This window comes from Castanea sativa, chromosome 6, assembly GCF_040712315.1.
Source record: "Castanea sativa cultivar Marrone di Chiusa Pesio chromosome 6, ASM4071231v1".
Classification (NCBI taxonomy): domain Eukaryota; kingdom Viridiplantae; phylum Streptophyta; class Magnoliopsida; order Fagales; family Fagaceae; genus Castanea; species Castanea sativa.
The window spans coordinates 36,683,740-36,706,827 of record NC_134018.1 but is presented as its reverse complement, the minus strand read 5'-3'; the positions used below and the strand labels follow the sequence as shown (position 1 = coordinate 36,706,827).

At 33.2% G+C, this 23,088-nt stretch overlaps 2 protein-coding genes and 1 pseudogene across 2 annotated transcripts; all 3 read right to left on the bottom strand.

Moving 5' to 3' along the window:
- Positions 1 to 11,098: 11,098 nt before the first annotated feature.
- LOC142638860 (pentatricopeptide repeat-containing protein At2g20710, mitochondrial) lies at positions 11,099 to 14,844 on the bottom strand. Its single transcript, XM_075812918.1, has 2 exons — positions 14,481 to 14,844; positions 11,099 to 12,782 (listed from the first exon to the last, which is right to left on the bottom strand). The coding sequence occupies exons 1-2, from the start codon at positions 14,745 to 14,747 to the stop codon at positions 11,538 to 11,540; spliced, it is 1,512 nt and encodes a 503-aa protein (XP_075669033.1). The 5' UTR covers positions 14,748 to 14,844; the 3' UTR covers positions 11,099 to 11,537.
- A 1,012-nt stretch (positions 14,845 to 15,856) lies between these two features.
- LOC142639883 (uncharacterized) lies at positions 15,857 to 18,184 on the bottom strand (annotated as a pseudogene).
- Positions 18,185 to 19,292: 1,108 nt separating this feature from the next.
- Positions 19,293 to 22,651, bottom strand: LOC142638817 (pentatricopeptide repeat-containing protein At2g20710, mitochondrial-like). The gene is made up of 3 exons (XM_075812881.1): positions 22,203 to 22,651; positions 20,060 to 21,447; positions 19,293 to 19,652 (listed from the first exon to the last, which is right to left on the bottom strand). The coding sequence occupies exons 1-2, from the start codon at positions 22,515 to 22,517 to the stop codon at positions 20,215 to 20,217; spliced, it is 1,548 nt and encodes a 515-aa protein (XP_075668996.1). The 5' UTR covers positions 22,518 to 22,651; the 3' UTR covers positions 19,293 to 19,652; positions 20,060 to 20,214.
- Positions 22,652 to 23,088: the final 437 nt, after the last annotated feature.

The window sequence follows — 23,088 nt, the reverse complement described above, 5'->3', positions numbered from 1 at the left end:
CTAAATGGGTGTTTTAGCCAGAGCCTCGGGACTAACTGTCTTAATGTTTTTGACGGAAATATATAAAATTCTTCAAGCCATCTTTACCCAAGTCTAACTGTAACTATTTTCATAATAGTGTGCAGTCTCGTTTGGGGTTAACCATGGGGTTAATGGTTAACGATCTATTTTTTAAAAAAATTTACACCATTTTTATGAGAAATAGAAAAAGTTATCAAAATATTAATTTTTTTTATAAATTTTTTTAAATAAATTATTAATCATTACTTTAAGAACATTTGTAGAATTAACATTAATTGTTTTTATGAAAAATATGAAAAGTTATCAAAATATTAATTGTTTTTTTATTTGTTCCTATAAAATTTTTCTTTAATTGAGTTTTTAATCATTACTTAGCATTTTTCTGCATAACATATCATGAAATGTGCATGTGATTTCTACCTTCAATAGCTCGTAATTTAATTACTCTCCGTCCCAGTTTGTTTGTCATCTATTTCATTTTGGGATGTTTCAAAATATTATCCTATTTTTAAAAATAAAAGTCATTAATTTACTAATGTTCTTATTATACTACTATTTTATTTTCAAAACTATTTGAAAAAAAAACTAATAAATATTTTAAAAAATCAATCTAATTGGGTATCTTTTTAGTTGCTCTATTAAGAATAACTCTTTTAAAAAAACTGATAAATTTATTTAAAGGTAGTTTTGTAAACTTATACACGCAGACAAAAGACAATAAATAATATTCCCTTAAAAAGTTTGACTTTTCAAACATAACAAACAAATAAATTGGGATTGAGGGAGTATTTGTTATAGGTTTATCTACATTTAAGAAGAAGGGATTTTTTTTTTTTGATAAGATATTATAAAATGCAAGTTCTAGTTAGCTCAATTAGTATTAAAAATTTATGGTTCAATTCTAGTTTACGTTAAAAGTTAATTGAAGTTTTAGTTTAATAATAAAGATCATAATATAAAAAAACCAACGCCATAAATTAAAACTATATATATATTATAAAATGTTGTTCCTTATTTCGTGCTTGACTTCACCTTCAATTATTTTGGATATGGATGGTTTTAGGTATGGGCAAGCCGCTACGGTTACACTCAAATGGACAGTTGCATACGTTGGAAAGTGGAGACCAATGCTTGCAAGCAATCCTGAAATACGTCTAAAACTAATTATCGACACGTCTAAAACTAATTATGAACAATGATGTCAGGTACTTCTGATGATAAGATTTAGTTATCTTTCTTTCGTATCATATCCCACATTTCTGTGTATAGTAGTGGAGTGGGGTACCCACCATAGCTAGAAAAGCTTGATTCAGATGAAGACTAATCGCCGACTATTACGAAATTAATAGTAATCTTAAAAAGTTGTGTGGTCTCTTTTGCTCGTAAGAGTCTGTCTTGTCAACTTTGATAAGGGACTAATAAAAGTTAATATTCAAAAAAGCAATTAAGCAAGTAGTCTAAAGATCCGAGAATAGAAGTAGGCTAATTGGTTATCGAGAAAGGATCTGTCCAGATTCGAAACCAATACTAGTAGGCCATGCTAGTCACGGTGCAAATGTCACTTTCATTTTTTTAAATTATTGTCGTCCATGGCTACTTTATTTTTTTTCGTAATAAACAAGTTGATGAAGATGGGTGGAAGGTGGTGGTGGTGGTGGTGGTGGTGGCCCATGTGGCGGCCGTAATGGGGGGTAATTGAAAAGACAACGTTCCAAGAGAAAGACTAAAGAGGTCAATATGTCATGTCCGTCGCTATTGCTTTTGACGCCTCCAGCTCATGTTTGGGAAAGCAGCCAAAGCAAGTCACTGTCCAGTCCAACTTCATTTTGTTAATTAACTTAATTTTAGTAGCCACCTCTCTCTCTCTCTCACCAGAACAAGTAATTTTTCATTCTTTTGGTATAGGTATAAGACTGTAGAGTAAAGTAAAAGCTTGTTTTTCAATTTTCAATCACGTGGGTTTGTTTTACACGGAATTACCCGATGAGTAAGCTTTTTCAACAATAAAAAGATTTTATATCATAGTACCTACTTCCTTCACGCCCCCATTGAGGCAGTAGCCCTTGTTTTTAGCTACAAGGCTCTGTTTGAAAACGTTAGCAAGCGCCAATTGAACTCCTATTAATAGGATAGATCTCAAATGACTCTTCTTTTTTGCTACAAGTCGGGTATGGGGATCAAATCTTAAGCGTCATTGTTGAAGATTGCAAGAAGCATCAATGAGCTAAGAGCATTCACAGCAGTGGAGCTAAATAGCTATATTGCTATTTTAGCTCCACTCAAACCCCAAAAACCCACATGCAGCAGTGGAGGCAAAGCTAAAAAAATTTAGCTTTGCGCTACAGTGCTCATGTATCAATACATGAGCACTGTAGCTGAAAGTTATAAAAAAAAAATAATTTTTTAGTCGGGCACTGAAGCTACTCTCCTCTCCATTTTCATTTCACTCTCTCCTCTCCTCTCCATTTTCATTTCACTCTCTCCTCTCCATTTCCATTTCACAATCACACTCTGAAGCTCAGCCACGCCGACGCCGATCAGCTGAGACCCACGCCGACGCCGATCAGCTGAGACCCACGCAAGCTCGCCGCCGATCAGACCCAAGCCGATTAGCTCCACGCAAGCTCGCCGCCGATCAGACCCAGGCCGATTCAGCTCCACGCAAGCTCGCCGCCGATCAGACCCAGGCCGATTAGCTCCACGCAAGCTCGCCGCCGATCAAACCCAGGCCGATTCAGCTCCACGCAAGCTCGCCGCCGATCAGACCCACGCCGATTCAGCTCCACGCAAGCTTGCCGCCGATCAGACCCACGCCGATTCAGCTCCACGCAAGCTCGCCGCCGATCAGACCCATGCCGATTCAGCTCCACGCAAGCTCGCCGCCGATCAGACCCACGCCGACATTGTCCTCCTCACCGAAGCCCAGTTCTATGATTGATGATTTTTATTTTGTTTATAATTGGTGATTTTGTTTGGTCTGGGTTGAGGAAAAAGATTGGAGATTTCGGTTGGTTTTTTTTTTTTTTTTTTGCTGCTGTGGACTGGTGGTGGTGGTGGTGGTGGTTGTTGTTGTGACTGTGGCTGATGGTAAATGTGGTTGTGGTTGGTTGTATGAATGTTTTTTGAGTTGTGGGATATATTATTTTATTGTAGAAAATACATTATTTTATTGTGATGTTTATATTATTTTATTGTGTTGAAAGCTAAAATAGATGCACTGCTGCAGCATGTTTTGTAAAGTGTATAGGTAAAATAGATAAAGTAACTTTTTGTATAGCTAAATTGCTAAAATTTTAGATCCACTGCTATGGATGCTCTAAAGATGATTAGTAGTAATTCGGCGTCAATTGGGCATGGGGATTTAATTCTAGTGCCTTTACTTTTTAGGTGGGATGTCCCTCCAAATTGTGGACCTAACCCACTAGTTCAAACTGTCTCTGCTTTGACTCGAAAATCGGACAACTTAACGCCTATGGTGATTAGCAGTGGGTTTTTCACTTTCCAAAAACTGACTCTAGCGGGTCGTTGCATAAAATCTTAAATCTAACCAACTCAACCGATCTCCGTGCACTAAAGTCATAGTTCTCTGTCAATATTAGTTTGTCTCTGGTTATACCTTGTCAAATTTGGTGAGATCTTGTAGAGATATAGCCAAATTTGGGAGAATTTCGATTAGATCCAATAAGTTTCGCCCAATGTACTCTTCTTCAATTTTGACTGAAAACCGACTACCATTGGCGGAGATCCAACTTTCCTGAACCGACTCTTTTTCCTGGTTGGCGCTGGGTCCAATTCTTAGAGACCTGTAGTCATTGAGTTGAGTTCGAGTTTGATACAAACTCAACCCATGAACAATATTAGCTTTTAGTTCTATCTATAAAAATTTAAAAAAAAAAAAAAAAAAGTCCGTAAATCTTTCAAAGAAATTACATATAGTTTAATTTTTATATATACAATTTTTGAACCAGTCAACAGATATAATTCTCCTCCCAAGAAAAAAAGAATTCCCACCAAGATGATGTGACATGGTTTTTCTTGATAACATTTTGGCCAGGCAGGTAGCCTCTCATTTTCTTTCTCCAGCTGGGTTTGGAAATCTTATTTTGTTTTGTTTTATTTTATTTTTTATTTATATTAATCTTGGTTTTCAATCATATAAAGTTTTCCTCATAAATGATAGTAATCGTATAGGGAACGTAAAGTTCAGAGAAGCAAAATCACTTCGTGCAATGTCAGCAACCATATCTTAAGATTTCAGATAGTTGGGCAATGAAATTATGTTTGTGTTTTCCTTTTCCTTCTCCTTTTTTGTTTTGTTTTGTTTTTTTTTTTTTTGTGTTTTTTTTGGGCGGAGGGGGTTTAGAAATAGTTAGAATGGAGGTCCCTATTTATTAATATGAGGATGTTCTTTGCATTTTTTTTGGAGACATTTTATGTCACGCACAATAATTATTGGTGTGTTTTGATACTGTTTATTTGTTAAAAAATAAAAAGTGAATTTGTTAAACAATAATTATTACTAAAAAATTTACTAAAAAATTTGTAAAAAAGTGAATTTAATAATACATAAACAGTAAAAAAAAACTGAACACACGGATCAGACAAAAGGCCAATCTAAACGCGTTATATTCAATTATTCACGAGAAAGTGAAACGTAGGCATTAATTGCGTAGGCATCAAAAGACCGTATAGGAAGGACAATCCTTTTTCTGAATGAATGTTGGTCATTGTGATATCCTTTCATATTTATGGAGTGAAAATTCCGTGAGCTTGTTGCTTGGTCACCTCAATAAAAATCCAACTACCATCCTCTCATCTAAACAAATGAATTTAATTTTGGGTTCTATTAACGTGGCATAGGCACATATTAACCTATCTATTTTGTTGGGTTTAAATTTCATTTCATTACATATGTTGTTGGGTTATCTCAATTAAAATCTAACTACCATCCCTTTTTTTTAATATAAGAATTTAATTTTGGGTTCGGTTAATGTATAGCTTAGGACATATAGAAAGTTTTTATGAAAAATTGAAAAAGTTGTCAAAACAATTAATCATTTTTTTTTTCATAAAAAATTTCTTAAAATAATTTACTAATTATGCTCTAAGAGCATAGGTTAGTAAAACCTTTTAATTTTATGTGTCTTAACTTCTAATATCTCTTGGGCCACAGTGTCATTAAATAAAGAGTCAAGAGTCATGTTAACAAAGGCTCTTAGAACAATTATTAATAGGGTCATGCTAACGAGTGCTCTTAAGGCAATGGTTAACAATCTATTTTAAGAAAGTTTTGACACTACTTTTATTGAAAATAAAAAAAACTATCAAAATATTAATTTTTCTTTTCTTTTCTCATAAAATCTTTTTTGAAATAGATTGTTAACTATTTCCCTACCTAAGGGTATCTATTAGTATTTCCCTTATTAATAAATCATAATAGAAAAGTTTTGATGTCATTTTCATAAAAACCATAAAAAGCTGTCAACAAAATTAATTAGTTAATCATTTTCTTATTTCTAAAAATTATTCAAAAACTAATACATTTAGGGCATTCCTTAACATTTTCTTATTAAATAAAGTGCTGTGAGTTCTTATACAATCTCTCATTTCACATTCAGAAGAGGAAATTCAAATTATTCATATTCTTTCAATAGATTATGGTGACATGACATCATTTGTATTTGTAAGAGTCGGGGTTTACATAATCAAAAGTTGAATTAATTTCTGATTAAATTTCAATAGTGGGGCCTCTATTAAGAAAGTAGAAACTCCATCTAGAATGCTGAATTATTTTTGAAGTAAATCAATGCACCTACTCCTAATTTCATGGGTTACTACTTACTAGTATGAATTTCGGCTTGCCCTTTATCTGTCTCCGGGGTAGCTTTTAGTCTCTTTGTCAATTCTAACCGCTTTATAATCTTTTGTTTATGACTTTGAGGTAATTTGAACTTGATATTATATGGCGAATTCATTAGTTTTTAGTCAGTTTGTCAAGTCTAAATTGCTTAAATTCATGTTCTCCAAGCTTTTGTAAATTTTTCAACTTCTAATGTATTGGCATTTCTATTTGTTGAAATTGTTCTTGATTTTTGTTGACTCTGGTAATTTCAAGTATGAACAAAGCTAAAGCAATCTTTCCTTCTAATGAGCTGTTCTAATTTTGAATTCAAGTTTCTTACGTATTCGAAGTTTCTAACCTTAGTGACCTACTAGTTGGTCCATTGTCAATTTGTCATTTCATTAATTCACTCACCTATTTTTGATCTTGGCAATGAAGCTTCGCTACCATGAAAACATGGTTGGTATCATATAGTTGAGAAAAACTGGTAGAGGGTTAAGTTTTTGGATTAAATATTATTGGGTCATATTTTAGGTTTGGTTTGTGGTGGAATAATGACAGTTCACTAACCCCAAAAGTAAAAGATTGTTGGGGAATTCATTATGTTGTCCTAAACCAAATGTGTTTTAGACTTGGGAATACTAATCTTTGATTTTTTTTTTTTTTTTAGCTTGATCGAACAGTTTGAAGCAATAGATTCATTTTGTGTCCTAGGTCGAAGTAACTATACAGGAGGATGCCTTTCTTCTTCATTTTAATATTGCCCATAAGTAAAGAAAGGGAAATTTAATCATAGTGGATCGCTTTGGCATCAAGCAAATAAAGTATAATTGTAATTTGCTTCATATACTAATATCTTAATTCTTAAAGCATAGACAATATATATGATAAAGGCCACCATATCTGTTCCAAGACTTGAAAAGATATCACATCCAACTCTTTTTAATTATTCTTTCCAAAAGCTCCACGGCAAGTCATAATATTTAAGTTATATATACATAATGTTTCTTTCTCTTTTCCTAGTAGGAGGATCCCACAATGCTTCGTGCATCAAAATATAGTTATAAATATTTAAAAAGCTCATAATTCTAATAATTGGAGTATTTTGGCTAAAAATTGCAAAAAATGAAGTTTATTATTGTTATAGGTACTGTTCAAAGTTATTTGGCAAAATGAGGAGAGAGACTAAATTTCGGCAACTGTATTGCCGAAATTGCAAGAAAAAGTAGAATGTGTCAGGGGAGAGAGAAAATTGAATTTCGGTAATGACATTACCGAAATTCTTGTCCTGCCCTGCTGCCTGTGAAGTGCCTAAAATACTGAAATGGAAAACCAATTGTGGCAATGGCATTGCCGAAAATGGGAGGAAAAAAAAAAATTGTGGCAACCAAGTTGCCGAAAATGGAGGGAAAAAAAAAAGATGCTACGTCCACAATATTTTTCACAATAAATTACAGGTGGTTAGTTGTTATTGATTCAAATTTGAACCTAACACTAAGATAACTTTTATGCCCCAATAATAACAATAAGTAATAACTTGCTATTTATGATTTGTTGTAAAAATATTGTGAAAATATTGTGGATGTATCATTTCAAAAAAAATCGTGGAGTCGAAATAGAAGGAAAAGAAAAAAAAAAAAAAAAAGTGGCAATGTGGCAATGCCATTGCCGAAATAGAGGGAAAAAAAAATTTCCCTCTATTTCGGCAATGGCATTGCCACATTGCCACTTTTTTTTTTTTTCTTTTCCTTCTATTTCGGCATCACAATTTTTTTTAGAAATGATACGTTTACAACATTTTCACAATATTTTTACAACAAATCATGAATGACAAGTTGTTACTTATTGTTATTATTGGAGCAAAAAAGTTATCTTAGTGTTAAGTTCAAATTTGAACCAATAACAACTAACCATATGTAATTTGTTGTGAAAAATGTTGTGGATGTAGAATTTTTTTTCCCCTCCATTTTCGGCAACTTGGTTGCCACAAATTTTTTTTTTTCCTCCCATTTTCGGCAATGCCATTGCCACAATTGGTTTTTTATTTCAGCATTTTGGACACTTCACGGGCAGGCTCGCAAGTAAGGGCAGGACAAGAATTTCGGTAATCTCATTACCGAAATTCAATTTTCCTCTCTCCCCTGACACATTCTACTTTTTCTTGCAATTTCGGCAATACCGTTGCCGAAATTCAATCTCTCTCCTCATTTTGCTAAATAACTTTAAACAGTACCTATAACAATAATAAACTCATTTTTTACAATTTTTATCCAAAAGACTCCTAATAATTGACTACTATATATCTTTGTCTTATATGTGGAATATTGGGAAGGTGTAAGAGAAAGAAAAAGATAACAACTTTATTGGAGAAAAAAACAAAAAGATAAAGTTATTTTTTTTTTAGGCGGAGAGTTTTAACTTATGGCGTCGGTATTTGATTATGCTTTTTATCATCATACCAAGGCATCAATTAGTTTTTGATATAGGCCGAGATTGAACTTCAAATTTCTTATTCAACAATAAAAAATTTTACCAGTTAAGCTAACTGAAACCCACAACAAAAAAATAAAGTAAGTAAAACTGTTGTTTCAAACTTTCAATAGATAAAAAAAATCCAAAACTTTCGAATCCAACTTTTTTTTTTTTTTTTTTTTTTTTGAGTAAACTTTCGAATCCAACTTGATCCATGTTGAAATGTCATAAAAATTGTCACGTTTACCACACGCTAATTCCTTTTCCACACAAAAAAATAAAGCGGCGATTGTTATAAATGTTCTTTAACTGGCTAATCTAAGCAAAATGCTCCACGGATTCTTTGGATGAAAAATAATCTTCAGATAAAGATCTTATTAATTAAATGCGTTTCACACTTTGTCTCTTGCTTTTCACCTTTAAAGCTTTTCAAATTTCCAAGATGTGTTTGCCCTTGCAGAGCACTGTTTTGTAAGGACGAAAGGACATTTCATATGGTACAACACTAAATTAAACCATAGAAATATCTTAACCACCGACATAGTCAAAACATGCTTCTCTCGCGTTTCACATTAGTCAATTTGTTTGTCCCCAACCCCAAGCAAAGGCCCGTGATAATGTAAAATGCATTACTGCAAGTTTATGAATCGAGCATGTTGATCATGCTCAAATGTGAACAATTTGGTGTTCAAGCCCTTTAAGCCTGAGGATTAACACATTGTTGATTGTTCTTCTAAACCTCTATCGCTGAACTGCTGAAGTATGTTCAGATAGCTTTTCCATCGGTTTCTGCAATATCAATAGCAACTCTAGGCCATAAAATGTAGTTACATGTAGAAAATGAGTTTTAGGATTAACACATTGTTTATCAAGGTACTTTGCCCTTTCAAAGTAGGAAAAAAACTTACCATTTGACAAACAAGAAAAAAAAAAAAAAAAACATTTAGCACCAAATCAGTTTGAAATTATATTCCTCCAATCTATTATATGACAATTGAAAATTTTTTCCATTTTTAGCCATGTTACCTTTTTAATATGTTATGTGACTATTTTAAATAATATACATAAATATTCGTATAATTCGTCACATAATAGGCCAACTCTAAACTAGTTTGGAGGCTTGGAACTAAATTTTGTCCTTACAAATATGCAGTAAAAATATGGCATAGAAAACTTAAATAAAAGTATGTATGCGTATATTACAAATTGGAAAAGTATTTTATGTAATTTAGGTTGTAAGAATTTTTTTGCAACCCAGTATGTGATGGTACCATCCACATATACTTATAGTTATGTAACATTTTTAATGAGTTATGTGACTTACTTAAATAAAGACAAGTTTGTAGCATAAAGCTATAACTTCACCAAATAATTTTTTATTGGATGTGAATTTTTACAAATTCACCATTGAATTACATTTTCTTCTTATATCTTCCATGTTTGCAAAATTTCTAGAAGATTAAGATTAATAACTATGTCATTATTCAATTGCAAGTTTTTGTAATATAAAATTATGCATAAAAATAAGTTTAAGGATCATATAGTAAATAACATCTGATTGGTACAAAATTTAACATGTGTGTTAAGAACGTAAAAAATATACAATTCAACGGTTAGATTCTAAAAACGTGTAGCAATGATAATTTTTGTTAAAGAAAGCTATAGCCTTAGGCTAAAACCAAATTTGTAATCAAATTTTGTCATTTTTTAAAGACTAAATAAGTATGCTAATAAATAATAATATAATAAAAGAAATTACCTCGCTCAAAAAAAGAAAAAAGAAAAAATTTCTACTTTCGCATGTAGTCATTTTTTTAGTCCCGATTTTTTTTGTTCAAATTCATAAGAGCAAGGTTTTTATGCAATATGTATTGTAAGAATTTTTATGCAACTCACTACGTGCTAGTTAAAAAAAAACCATTCACAAGTATTATTTAAGGGACAAAGTGTGTGCGTGTTTTGTATATATATATATAATAATAAAGATTATAATAAAAAAGAAATATTTATCTTTAGTATAGGTAGCTAATGGAACTAACAATATTGATTTTTTTTAATTAAATGTTTGTACACAATGACATACCTTAACAAAATAAACAATAGAAAACGTTCAATACATGTTTTATACCTTTAATAATAATAATAATAATAATAATAATAATAATTTTCTTGAATATTTTTGTTTCAAATGGCAAATGGGATTTTTTTTTTTTTAAATCATGCATACATACAATATACGGTATAATAAGTTTATTTTACCATGTAAAATCCATGTGCCACACCTATACATAACTGACTAATTTTTATCAAGTTGCCAAATTATGACTGAATTTGCCAATTGGGGCATTCTAAATAAAATTAGCATAATAATAATTCTTCAACCAGTATTTCAAATATAAAGCCAAATATATATATTTTTAAAAACATTATGCCGCAGAAGATGTTTATCGTTGTAGCTGAAATGCCACCAGTCCTGGTAGTCAGCTCGTATATAGGGTGCATCCCATCCCAAGAGTCATTATAGAAGGAAGGTGATGGAGCAAAATGTGCTCAATCCACTGCTATGTAGCCCCTAGTAAAAAACAAGCCACTTTTCTTTTGTTGGTGAATTGGTGTGATGACTACGATTTTCCATGAGCTATTCCAGTGAACCATTACGAAAATCTTTAAATCTCAATAAGAATAAACATTTGCATTTATATCTTTGGATGCAAAGGGAGGGGTTACATAGTTACTAGGCAGAGAGATATCTGCAATATGGATAGATGATTAACTAATTCAAGAACATTGGTAAATGAACTTAAATCTAAGCCGGTTTAAGGAGGGGAAAAGGAACTCAAATCTTGAAGATTAGGGCCATCTACTTGACTGCTCATCAAATGAGGGCAATAAACCTTGTGGTGTTGCAGAAAGTGTTGGTTTCTTATCCTGCTTATAGTAATGAAATGACTAACAATCGAATGAGGATGATTTTTAGGTTAAGAGGCAACAATCCTAACTAGCATTGATCACCGTGATAACTATGAGAAGAAATATGAGGGGGAAGACTCTGTTTGCAAAATGCATAATTAGTAAAACTAACTAGAACCTAACGAGTGTCTTTGTTTGCTAAGTAAAGTGCTATAGATTAGACAATTCATCATTTGTGTTAGCAATCATTTGAATACTTCACATAGCTTTACATATAACTCAGCTGCTGCCATCAGGCTCGAGATCCATTACCCCCTTGAATCTCACCCTCCTGACCTTGATCATCCCCTTCCATCCGAACATCTGCATTCATATGATCAAAGGCTCTGGAATCCGTATTTGCACTGTGAATATAATTTAGTAATCTTTCATAAATTCCAGTTGAGAAATGAACATGTTCTCTAAGTAACTTCAAGATCTCCTCTGCCACTTCCACCTCCCCATTCCCTTTTAAGTATTCAAGACATGCAGCCAAAGTAAAACGGTTGGGCATCCATCCTGGCTGACTTGCCAAGATTGCTTTCTTCATTGTTTCCACTGCCTTTTCCATCTGACCATGTACATGATATCCAGTTGCAAGTCGACCCCATTTGGTTGATTCTGTCTCCTTCCCACACTCTATAAGCCTGTTCATATATGATTCAGCCTTTTCAAGAAGACCCTTCCTGCAATAAGCAGAGATCAGCAGATGTGGAATCCGAGAGTCAAAGAATGTGTTCTCAGATTCCCACTCTTCCAAGATCTTCTCAGCACCATCAATGTCATCTAGCTTCAGTAATGAGCTTATCATACAAAGATAGCCAGAGTTGTAGAATCTCCCCATATTTTTGTACAAATTCCAAATATGGTAAAGCCCGTCTTTATTTTGAATAGCAGTGTATTGAGTAAGGAAGATTTCATAAGCAACCTTCCTTGTTTTATTGCTAACAAGTTGCTCCGCTTTCTTCAGCATCTCCAAAGTCTTTTCATGTAGGCCGGCTTTCAAGTAGCCATTTGCTGCAACAACATAAGAATTCCAATCAATGGTGATTAGAGGATCAGCTTCCATCTTTGTTAGAAGCCTCTCCATTTCCTTGATGTCAGACATGGCTACATAAGCATTCAACCTGATATTAAATGTAAACATATCCCAATCAATGCCCTTCTCTTCCATCTCTTGGGTTAGAACGTGTAGTTTCTCAGTTTTACCCATCCGAGAATAGAGGTTTAACATAACATTAAAAGACAGAGATGTTTTCAGAAAACCTAGCTCCCTCATTTTCTGCATGGTGGCCTCCGCTTTATCCAAAGATCTATTTTCTGCATAGCAATTTAAAAGAGCACCATATACCTGATAGACTCTTAAAGTGTTTGGGATGCTATCAAAATACTTCTCTGCTTCTTCTAGGCCATGAACTTTTGAGATCAAATCTAGTCGAATTGCAATGTCTCCAGGAGACAGGTCATCGTGCCTTTGGTCACTAATCCATTCAAATATCTGACACAAAACAAGATTCGGGAGCATCAATATGAAGACTATGATCATATTATACCAAACTAAGATAATTTCAGTAGAAAATCAATTTCCTATACAATTTTTCTGCAACTAACTTGTTCAACCATGGAAAAAAAATAGCACGCGCAAAGGGGTGGCAAATGTTCATAATGGAAACCAATTTCCAACTAGCAAAACTCAACTCATGAAATTTTTGTAAAATGATATTAACTTTGTGAAACTTTATTACCTATAAAAAATAAAAATAAAATTGTCAGACTTACAGTGCTAAGTAGCAGAAATATGTCAGCAATCATTAAATCAATGGTGGAAATTAATAATACGTCAGTATCTCAGTATAGGCATGTCTGGACATGTGAAAGAAGTTAGAGTTTAAGTTGTATATGACCTGATAGATGTTATAAACCACAGTTGTTCCATCTGACTTTCTTTGTTCAGTTTTCTATAAGAAGATGTTGCTTTTACATCAATGCATTATTTTCCAAGGTTCAGCCTTTTGCCAAATATTGCAATATCATCCAAACTTAACCCAACTATTTTAGGATTTGTTACACTAATCCTTCTCTTAAACTAATTTAAGAGTTCTATATTTAGGGCCTGTTGAAATCAGGAAACCAACAAATGTCTCTCATTTTATCTTCAATTTTTAAGATCATTGAACAGCTTTATTTTATTTTAAAAAAAAGCATAAAAAATATTGAAAATCTATTTCTAGTTAAATATATAAATTTTTCATAATTAATGTAGGTGGTTTCATGAAGCTTAGTAAAAATTTGCAATGGCAACAATGTGGTTATAGTAATAATGCTGCTGCTGCTGCTAGTGGAGAAATTATTAGGTTCACTAGGAGGACTATTGAAGTGGTCCTCCTGGTCCTTCTAAAGAATAAAACATTATTATTTATGCAAATGTGACATTACCTAATAGTTTTTTATTTTTAATTCTTGTGTTAATTAGGAATATGACTTATACATTTGCATAAATGATATTATTTCATTAGTTGGGAGGACCACTTCAGCAGTCCTCCCGGTAGACCTAATAATTTCTCTTGCTAGTGATGGTGCAAGTGGTAGCAATTAGTAAAGATTGGCAGTAGTAGTAACTGAAAGGTAATGATAGCAACCACTTTTGAATTTCTTAAACCCATCAGTGTATTTGTGATTTAACCTAAACTCCTTCTGCATGCCACTTTGTTATCCCTTCTTTCCAATATTCAAAAGACATAATTTCATGTTTCTTGGTTTTCCTAGAATCTGGAAATTGTTTCACAAATCAACAGACCAAAAACATACCCATAAAACACATCCACCTGCATTATATAAACAATTCTAAAAGCCCATAAATCCTTTACTCAGTGAGCCTTAAAAAATAAGTTTAATTTTCTTCATCCCATAAATTTTGTTGATAAGTTAAAAACATCATGGAAATGCAGGTATTGAACCCCATACCTCTAGCTTATACCACACATATACAAATATAAAATACAAGTCAAAATTTTGGCTAATGGCTCCTCTATCATACACTCATTACTTCATTTACAACCTATTATGCATACATTTTGAACCAAATTCACAAATACCCATTTACAAAATACATTGTTATATACATATAGACAATCATACATACATTCACATGTATGTATTTATATAGAAAGAAACTTGGATTTGAGGGAAATGAAACCTGAAGAGCTTGTGAGTAGCGACGGAATTTGCGAAGCTGTTTGATCATCATTATAAGATCAGATTGTTGGACTTGTCGTCCTTCTTCGAGCCATTGGTCGATGACTCGAATTATAGAAACCTTAGGGTCTCCGGCCCGCGATACCCGACTGTACAGAGAGTCGATTGGGGGTGAAGGTCTTGCTAGGGTTCTTGTGGAGTAGAAGAACACACCCAAAACCCTCGAAATGCCATAGCCACGCCATGGATTTAAGCTAAGAAGCTTCATTATTAGGACTTTAGGAGTGACTTTGTGGGTTGGTCGATGAACCAGAGAGCAGAAAATGGGTTTGAGCCTTTGAAACCTTTACTGGGTTTGAGTCTTTGAGACAGCCAGACAGGGTTTAAGGGGTTTTTTTTTTTTTTTTTTTGAGAGGTTAGGGTTTAAGGCTTTTTTAATGGGCTATTTTGGTCAAGCCCATGGATTTTTAATTGTTTGGCATTTTGAAAAATTTAATGAAATATCAAATATGTGTCCCAATTGTTGATAAAATGAAAAAGTTTTGTCAAGTTTAGCACATAATTCAGGTTTTTTTTTTTTTTTTTTTTTTTTTTTTTGTAGAGCTTGATTTGGAACATATAAATGTTAATTTGTGTATTTTTAAAATTGATGAACCTCACTCTTCAAAAAAAAAAAAAAAAATTATGAACCTCAATACTATGTGGAGTTCTACTTCCTAGTAAGAGAGAGTTTAACGGCATAATTTTTACAACTCTGATATGATCTATTGCAACTTGCAAGTAGTAAAAAATCAATTGGTTCATATAAAAGTAATTATTTATCGCTTACCATTGACCACTTTAACAAGATGTAACAAAATTAAAATGTTGTGCAAAACTGAAATATAGAGAAAAACAATAATAAAATGTAAGAATTATTTAAAGTGAAGAAGTGGATAGCTTATCTTGTTTGCCTGAAACTTTTGTGTGACTTGATTTGACTTGTAAACTCAACACTCTAATAAAGGATGTTATTGATGGACTATCACCCGAACCCTCAATTTATATGCCTCTATATATGAGAAATAAGATTACTAAAATAGGGGAAAATTGTTTTTATTTTTATTTTTTTGGTCTTAAAAATGACATCTGTTTGATCTTGGTCCCATATTTTAAAAATATTTTATTTTAAAACTTTAAAATTATAATATGTAGCAATTTTCAATTTTGTCCAGTGGCGGAGTCAGGAATTTAGGTCAGGGGGGCAAGATTAAAAGACAAGATTGGAAGTAAAAAATTAATCAATATTAATAACAAAATAAGTAAACAACTATATGATAATGTAATTGTCATACAGAATCTAACATAAAATGTAAACTTTAATTTATTTTTTCACACCTAGCTTATCTTACTCAATTGCCCTCGACAATTTTTCATATTTTGAAACCGCTGCATGATTTCTTCACACTCAATAGTCTTGAATATATTTTTCTCAATATATGTGACTAAGCAATCATTCATCCACTGATCTCCTATTCGATTGCGTAATCGATTTTTAATTATGTTCATTGCTAAAAAAACTCTTTCAACAGTAGCTGTTGCAACTGGTAAGATCAATGCCAAAGTTACTAATGAGTAAACTAATGGATATGAAACATTCTTTTTCATTTCTACCATCTTTTTAGCAAGCTGTCCAATTCCTTTAAGTGCTGAAAACTCTTCAGAGGACCGCATGTCATGGATGTATGTCTCAAGTTGGTTATCCAAGAAAGAAACTTGAACTGTTGAAAAATCACTTGGATAAAACTGAGCAAGCCGAATCAATTTCTCCTTGTTGAATGCTGAAAATAAGTTATCTGGGTTCAAACACGCAACACAAAGTAATAATTCAGAATTTTCAAAACGACTATTAAGTTCCTGAAGTTGCATATCTATAACAGTATAAAAAAGCTCCACTTAATAATGATGTGAATTTTTCATGTTTTGAGCTTTTTGTCGTGGTCGAGGTTGATAAAAATCATCCATATCAGGAACATCAATATTATTTTTTGCACAAAATGCAGAAACCTCCTCTAGCAAAGAGTTTCACCCATCATCTCTCATGACTTGTAAACGTTGCTTTGAAATGTCAACCAACTTTATAGCATTCACAATATCTTGATCTGTTCGTTGTAATGCCTGTGACAACTCATTACTTATGCCAAGCACACCTTTCATCAAATGTAAATCAAACACGAATTCAAATGTTTGGAGTAAACCAATTAAGATATTTGCTTATGCTCTCTGATCAGAATCTAAACCATCTTCTATAATAGTTTCAATCACATCAATTACAGAAGAAAACATGTGAATAAGATTAACAAGTGCACCATAATGAGAACTCCAACGTGTATCTCCAGGTCTTTTTAGACTCATTTCTTGATTCAAGCCACGACCAGTTGAAATTTCATTATTTTTTAGTGCTTCTATAACTTCAGCATTACGTTGTTCACGAAGAATATCATGACGTTTGCATGATACTCCAACAATATTGAATACCTTTGCAACCAAGTTGAAAAAGGTTGCAATCTGGATGTGATTTTTTGCTACTACAACTAATGTTAGTTGAAGTTGATGTGCAAAGCAATGGACATAATAGGCAGAATGATTATCTTTCAAAATAAGAGTTTTTAGTCCATTTAACTCACCTTGCATGTTGCTTGCCCCGTCGTAGCCTTGTCCCCACAATCTACTAATGCTTAAGCTATGTTTATTAAATACTTCCTCAATTGCACTCTTTAGTGTCACTGCTGATGTATTATTAACATGTGTAATGCCTAAAAAGCGCTTATTCACATGTCCCAATTTGTCCACATAGCGCAAAGCAATTGCCATTTGTTCTTTAGTAGACATATCACGTGATTCATCAACTATAATAGCAAATAATGAATCTCCAATATCTTTAATAATAGCATTTATTGTCTCAACGGCTGCAACATTTGCTATTTCTTTTTGGATATCAGGAGAGGTCATTTGATAATTTTCAGGAGCATTTTCGAGGACTGCCTTATCAATTTCTTCATTGTGATTTGCAAGAAACCGTAATAATTCAAGAAAATTTCCTTGATTATTGGAGTCTTTAGATTCATCATGGCCACGAAATGCTAATCCTTGCCGTTGTAGAAAACAAATACAATCCACTGATGCATTCAAACGAGTTCGATATTCCCTTTTCTCGACATCTGATTGCTTGTTTATAACTGTTTGAATACTTTGTCTCTGGTTTAACAAAGCTTCACATTTTCTTTGAGCTATATTATGTGCACTGTTGTGGTCCCCAACGTGATTCTGTAATTTCTCCTTCTTTTTCCAATTTCTGAATCCTTCAGTAACAAATGAGTCTCCCCCTCCTTGATCACCAGTATCAGGTCGAAATAGATAACAAAATAGACAATATGCAGCATCTTTCGTAATACTATATTCCAACCAACTAGGATATTCTTTGAACCACACTGGATTAAATCGACGCTTTGTTTTGCCAAATTGACTTTGTGGAAAATCATGATCAACTGGTTGACAAGGTTTATTTTGTAGATAATGACTTCTAATTTGATCTCTTTCATTAGGATGATAGTTAGAAATTTTTATTCTTAAACCAGGATCCGTGGGAAGATTTGCAACATCCACTTCGATACGAGTTCGTTTAGGATTTGATCCGGACTCATTATTATGATCAGGATTCTCCATAATTTCAATTAACTACAAATATATATGTCATACCATTAAAATAAAGAAAAAAAATTACAATTTATGATTAAGAATAATCAAATTAAGAGATTATTATAAATACAAATAGTTTAAACATATAATTTGAATTATAAATTTATGGTTAAGAATAGTCAAATTAAGAAATCTATCTAAATATAAACAGTTTAAACATATAATTTGATTCTTTAAAAAATTAAATAAATAATAAATTAAAGCAAAAGTATTAAGAGTATGCATACTTATGAATATTTGAATGTAACTTAAAAACCCAACTTGAATGCTTTTAAAAACTGCACAGCAACTCTGAGATCCAAAGAAAGAGACTGGATTGAAAATAATTTTTTTTTCTTTGTGATGGGAGGCGTGCCTTGTTTGCATTATATATACTTTTTTTTTTTTTTTTTTCAGAGTTCTACTGACTTCTAATCCGGGTAGGTGTAGCAAAGTTGTTATTTTTTTAATCATTTCCAAGTGGGGTCCACGGTTTTATTGAATATTGTGAATTCATTGACTGATAGACTTCTACAGCTTGGTATAGACTATAGAGATCATTAGAATTGTACTACTTCTAGGGTAGAAGTCTACTACTACTAGGAAAGCTGGAAAGGTTTTATCACTTCTGTCCAAAAAAAAAAAAAAAAAGAAAGCTAGAAAAGAAAGGTAACGTGAATGAACTTAATTGAGATTTTTTTTTTTTTTTTTGTCTTTTGTGTAGGGGGGCAAATATGGTATTTCAGTATTGTTAGTGAAAACATTTGAAATTTCAGGGGGGCAGGTCCCTCCGCCCCTGATTTTGTCCCTCTGTCTATTTCTTGATCATAATAGAATGTTTAGACATCTTATATGAAGGAACTAATATCATATCAACTTTCATATTTTAAGATACAAAAAATGAAAGCAAAAGATGTATGAAAATTAAACAAAGGGATAAAATTGCTCCTTTTTTTCAATTTAAGGACTAAATCAGAACCTTATAAATTAAGGAGCCAAAATTAAACAAGATCCCATATTTGAGGGGCCAATTTCTATTTTTATTTTTTTACATAAATACATACGTATATATGGTCTAACCAAACAAACAAGTTCAGGGAAGAAAAGCAAACAACCGCTTTAATTAGAATATCCAACTGAAATTCTGAAACTTTTGGTGTTTTCGTAGGAGAGCAGAGATCAGATAATTTTAAAGAGCATCTGAAAGTCTAAATAAAAGTACTACTACTAGAAGATATACAATAGTATCAAGAATAATTGAGCAACATCAGCCTTGGCACTTGGCAGAGGTTTAATCTAAAAATAAAATATGGTCTTTATGGCTAAGGTTCAAGATTTTTCCTTCAATTTTAGCATCCTCTTTGTAAATGTTCTGTTCAGTCCTGTCCTAAACGAGCTCCCAGTCTGAATTTAGAGAGTAGAGACACCATTATCCAGTTCTCTATGGGAAAAACTCCTGTAGCATAAAAGCATAGGATGAGAACTCATGTATAAGCAAAGACCATGCTACAATACAGAACAAAGTTTTACGGTTTTATCACACATTGATGAAAGTCCAAGATACTAGGACTTGTGATGGATAAAAAAGATTAGAGTAAATTACATTTTAAACCCTATAGTCTCAAAAGTAACAAATTAAATCCTGAGATTTGGCAAGGTAACAAATTAAACTTCAAGCACAACGAGATTCCACTTAAATGGGTAGAGGTTTTATTGTTACTTTTTGAAACCTCAGGGTTTAACATGTTACTTTTGAATCTATAGGATTTAATTTGTTACATCCCTGAACTATAGGGTTTAAAATGTAATTTTTCCCAAAGAGATTCAAAATCTATGAGATCAATTCCTCATCTCCAACTATACCTTTATGATTTCTTAGTGCAAATGCAAGATCCAGCCAACAAAAGGTCAAATGTAAAATGGCATCCAGAGTTGAATATTGATGGATCACAGTAAGTTCAAGGTCCCTTGAACCAGCTATAACCTTTTAGAGCTCACATTTATAGAGTTCCTCTAAGCTATAAACTTGGTTTTATTTCAAGGATCTTCTGTGTTTCATCATCAGTAGTAAAACCATCCAATTTCATCTGACTAAGAACCTCGGAAACTGATTTCCCACTTCCAACACAAGTCCTCAGCAATCTGTGATTCATCTCCCTGCTCAAAGGAACCAAGTTCTTTAATAATTTCAAGAATTCCTCCATTCCTTCAACATCACCTTGCTCTTCTAAGTAATTGAGACAGGCAGACAAAGTGATGGGATTTGGTCTCCAACCTTGTCTTCCAACCAATAGTGCCTTCTTCAACATCTCAATTGCCTTGGGCATATTCTCATGCTCCATGTACCCCAAAGCTAACACATTCCAGGTACTAGCATAAGGTGTTCTTGCTTCCATATTCTTTTTTAAAACTGATTCTGCCTGATTGAAGACACCCTTTCTGCAGTAAGCTGAAAGAAGGCTATTCAACACCCGAAAGTCATACACAGTGCATTGGGCTTCCCACTCCTCAAAGATCCTCTCAGCCCCCTCCAAATCATCCAGCTTTGCAAGAGATGAAATCATGCAGGCATATGATCCATCTATTTGTTTGGTTGATGGCTTGTACGTATTCCACACTCTGTAAAGCTCCTCCTTATGGCCAGTGTTTGTATAGAGTGTAAGAAGAAAGTCAAAGGCCGATTTCCTTCCCTGAAGGGGAATATTTCCCTCCATTTTCTTCAGCATTGCAAGAGCCTTTTCAATCATCCCTACTTTCAGATATCCACTTGCTGCCATGGAACACACTTTCCAGCTAACAGAAAAGTGCCTATCCTCCTCTATCCTCTTCAAAATCCTTTCCATTCCAGAAATGTCAGATGCTGCAATGTAAGCAGCCATTCGGTTTAGCATGGTATACTTATCTTGAGGTATTCCCTTCCTTTCCATCTCTTGCATCAACATGTCAATTTTATCATATTCTCCAGTTTGAGTGTAAAGGTTAACCATCATGTTGTAAGGAAAGGATGAGACAGCCATCTCCATCTCTTTCATTTTTTGCATAATGGATTCAGCTTTCTCAACAGATTTCTCTCGAACATAGCCACTGAGAAGAGCACCATACGCATTGACCGATTTTAGATTACTTGAAATATTGTTAAAGTAATTTTCTGCATGCTCTAGTCCGCGAACTCTGTGAATTAATTCCAACCTAAGGGCAACATCTATTGGTGACAATGTGAAATACCTACGATCAGTCATCCACTGAGATATCTGAATCACCAAAAAAAAAAAAAAAAAAAAGAGAGAGAGAGAGAGAGAGAGAGAGAGAGAGAGAGAGAGAGAGAGAAAGGGAGAAATTAATTACTTCACATGTAGTCAACAATTAATTGAAACGTCATACAAATAATCAGAATTTTTTGGCAATACTTTAGTCTTCTCATATTGTTATGGTGCTGCATGAACCATTATATGACAGTAAATAGATCAAACAACAAAGGGGTAAAAAAGAATTAAAATCAGATTATTCATTATTGTTAAAAAAAAAAAATCCAGATCAGAATTGGGCAACATTTGCAATCTTAAAGCCAGAAAGTAGACTGAAAACTACCTAAGTTTCTCCATAGAATCAAATAGCAAGAATAATTCACCTACCCAAAATGTTAAAAATAATAAGATTGTATCGAATTTGAATAGACAATCACGGGGCAATGAAATACTTTGGAAATTACAAGTAACTGAAGGGGGAAAAAATTGAAAATGATTTCAGCCATATATACACAATTTACATTCTCAAATGGTAAAGTCCATCTAAAAACAAAAACAAAAAAAATTATTTGCAGAAACCAACTTAAGTACATATTGCTTTCATGAATAAATCAAGCACAAAAAAGAGTTACAAGAACACAAAATTGAGTAAATCGAACTGGGTATGAATAGATACTATGACATAAAATTCAATGAAATAAAATCCAATATCCACGTATAAGAAAAGGGAAAAGGAAGAAGAAATGGTTTTAGAGAGAGACCTCGAGAGCGTGATTGAAGCGCTTAAAGTCTTTCATGAGTCGCACCAGTGATCGGAGGTGTTGTTTTTGAACGGGTCGTCCCTCATTGACCCATTGTTCCAGCACTGGAACTACCGAGACTTTGGGATCTCGAATGACTTGGATGCGATCGTAGAGAGAACTGGAAGAAGAAGAAGAAGAAGAAGAAGAAGAAGAGGAGGAGGAGGAGGAAGGTGGGGCTAAGGTTTTAGTGGAAAAAAGTGAAGCTAAAGTTAAAGGACTTGGAGGGTTTTGAGGCAGAGTGGGAATGATATTGTTCAGGCAGCGAAGCCTCATTTTCTGTGTGTGTGTGTGTGAGAGAGAGAGAGAGAGAGAGGGAACTATAGTCAGGGTTTAAGCTGGAATGAAGATTGGGGTTTAAGCGGAGGCCGGAGAGGCAAACAGAAACCCCTTCACAACGAGGGGATATATTTTCATATTTGGAAAGTTCAAACACATTAGAGCGTTCACGTAAAAAAGAATTAAAATGCAATTTGAGGCTTTTTAGCATTTTAGGGTGTTTGGTACATGCACTTAAAAATGTATTTTGTTATTTGAAAATATGTGTAAAAATACATGTAATTGAAAAAGTGCGTAAAAATATGCGTGATGTTGTTAAAAAATATGTGTTTTTTTTTAAATGGTGTACCAAACAAGGCCTTAAACACACAAAAAGCAACTGCATCAAAGGTATGAAAGTTATTTATTTTGTTGTTAAAAAAAAAATTATTTATTTTAATAATTTTAACACCTCGCTACTGTAAACTATAGCTGCTGGTATGGACTTGTGTGAGTGAGATGTCTGGGTTTACTAGGTTGTACGGTTATGGTGGTTATGCATCATGGGTTATAGTGGTTGTGTGGATTT

Bases quoted from the DNA above. Each gene is read 5' to 3' on its own strand.
- LOC142638817 (XM_075812881.1), bottom strand. From the start codon at position 22,517: ATGAGGCTTCGCTGCCTGAACAATATCATTCCCACTCTGCCTCAAAAC. The intron at 21,448-22,202 runs GTCTCTCTCTAA...TTGGTGATTCAG, and splicing joins GCTTCAATCACGCTCTCGAG to ATATCTCAGTGGATGACTGA.
- LOC142638860 (XM_075812918.1), bottom strand. From the start codon at position 14,747: ATGAAGCTTCTTAGCTTAAATCCATGGCGTGGCTATGGCATTTCGAGG. The intron at 12,783-14,480 runs GTTTCATTTCCC...GTTTTGTGTCAG, and splicing joins GCTACTCACAAGCTCTTCAG to ATATTTGAATGGATTAGTGA.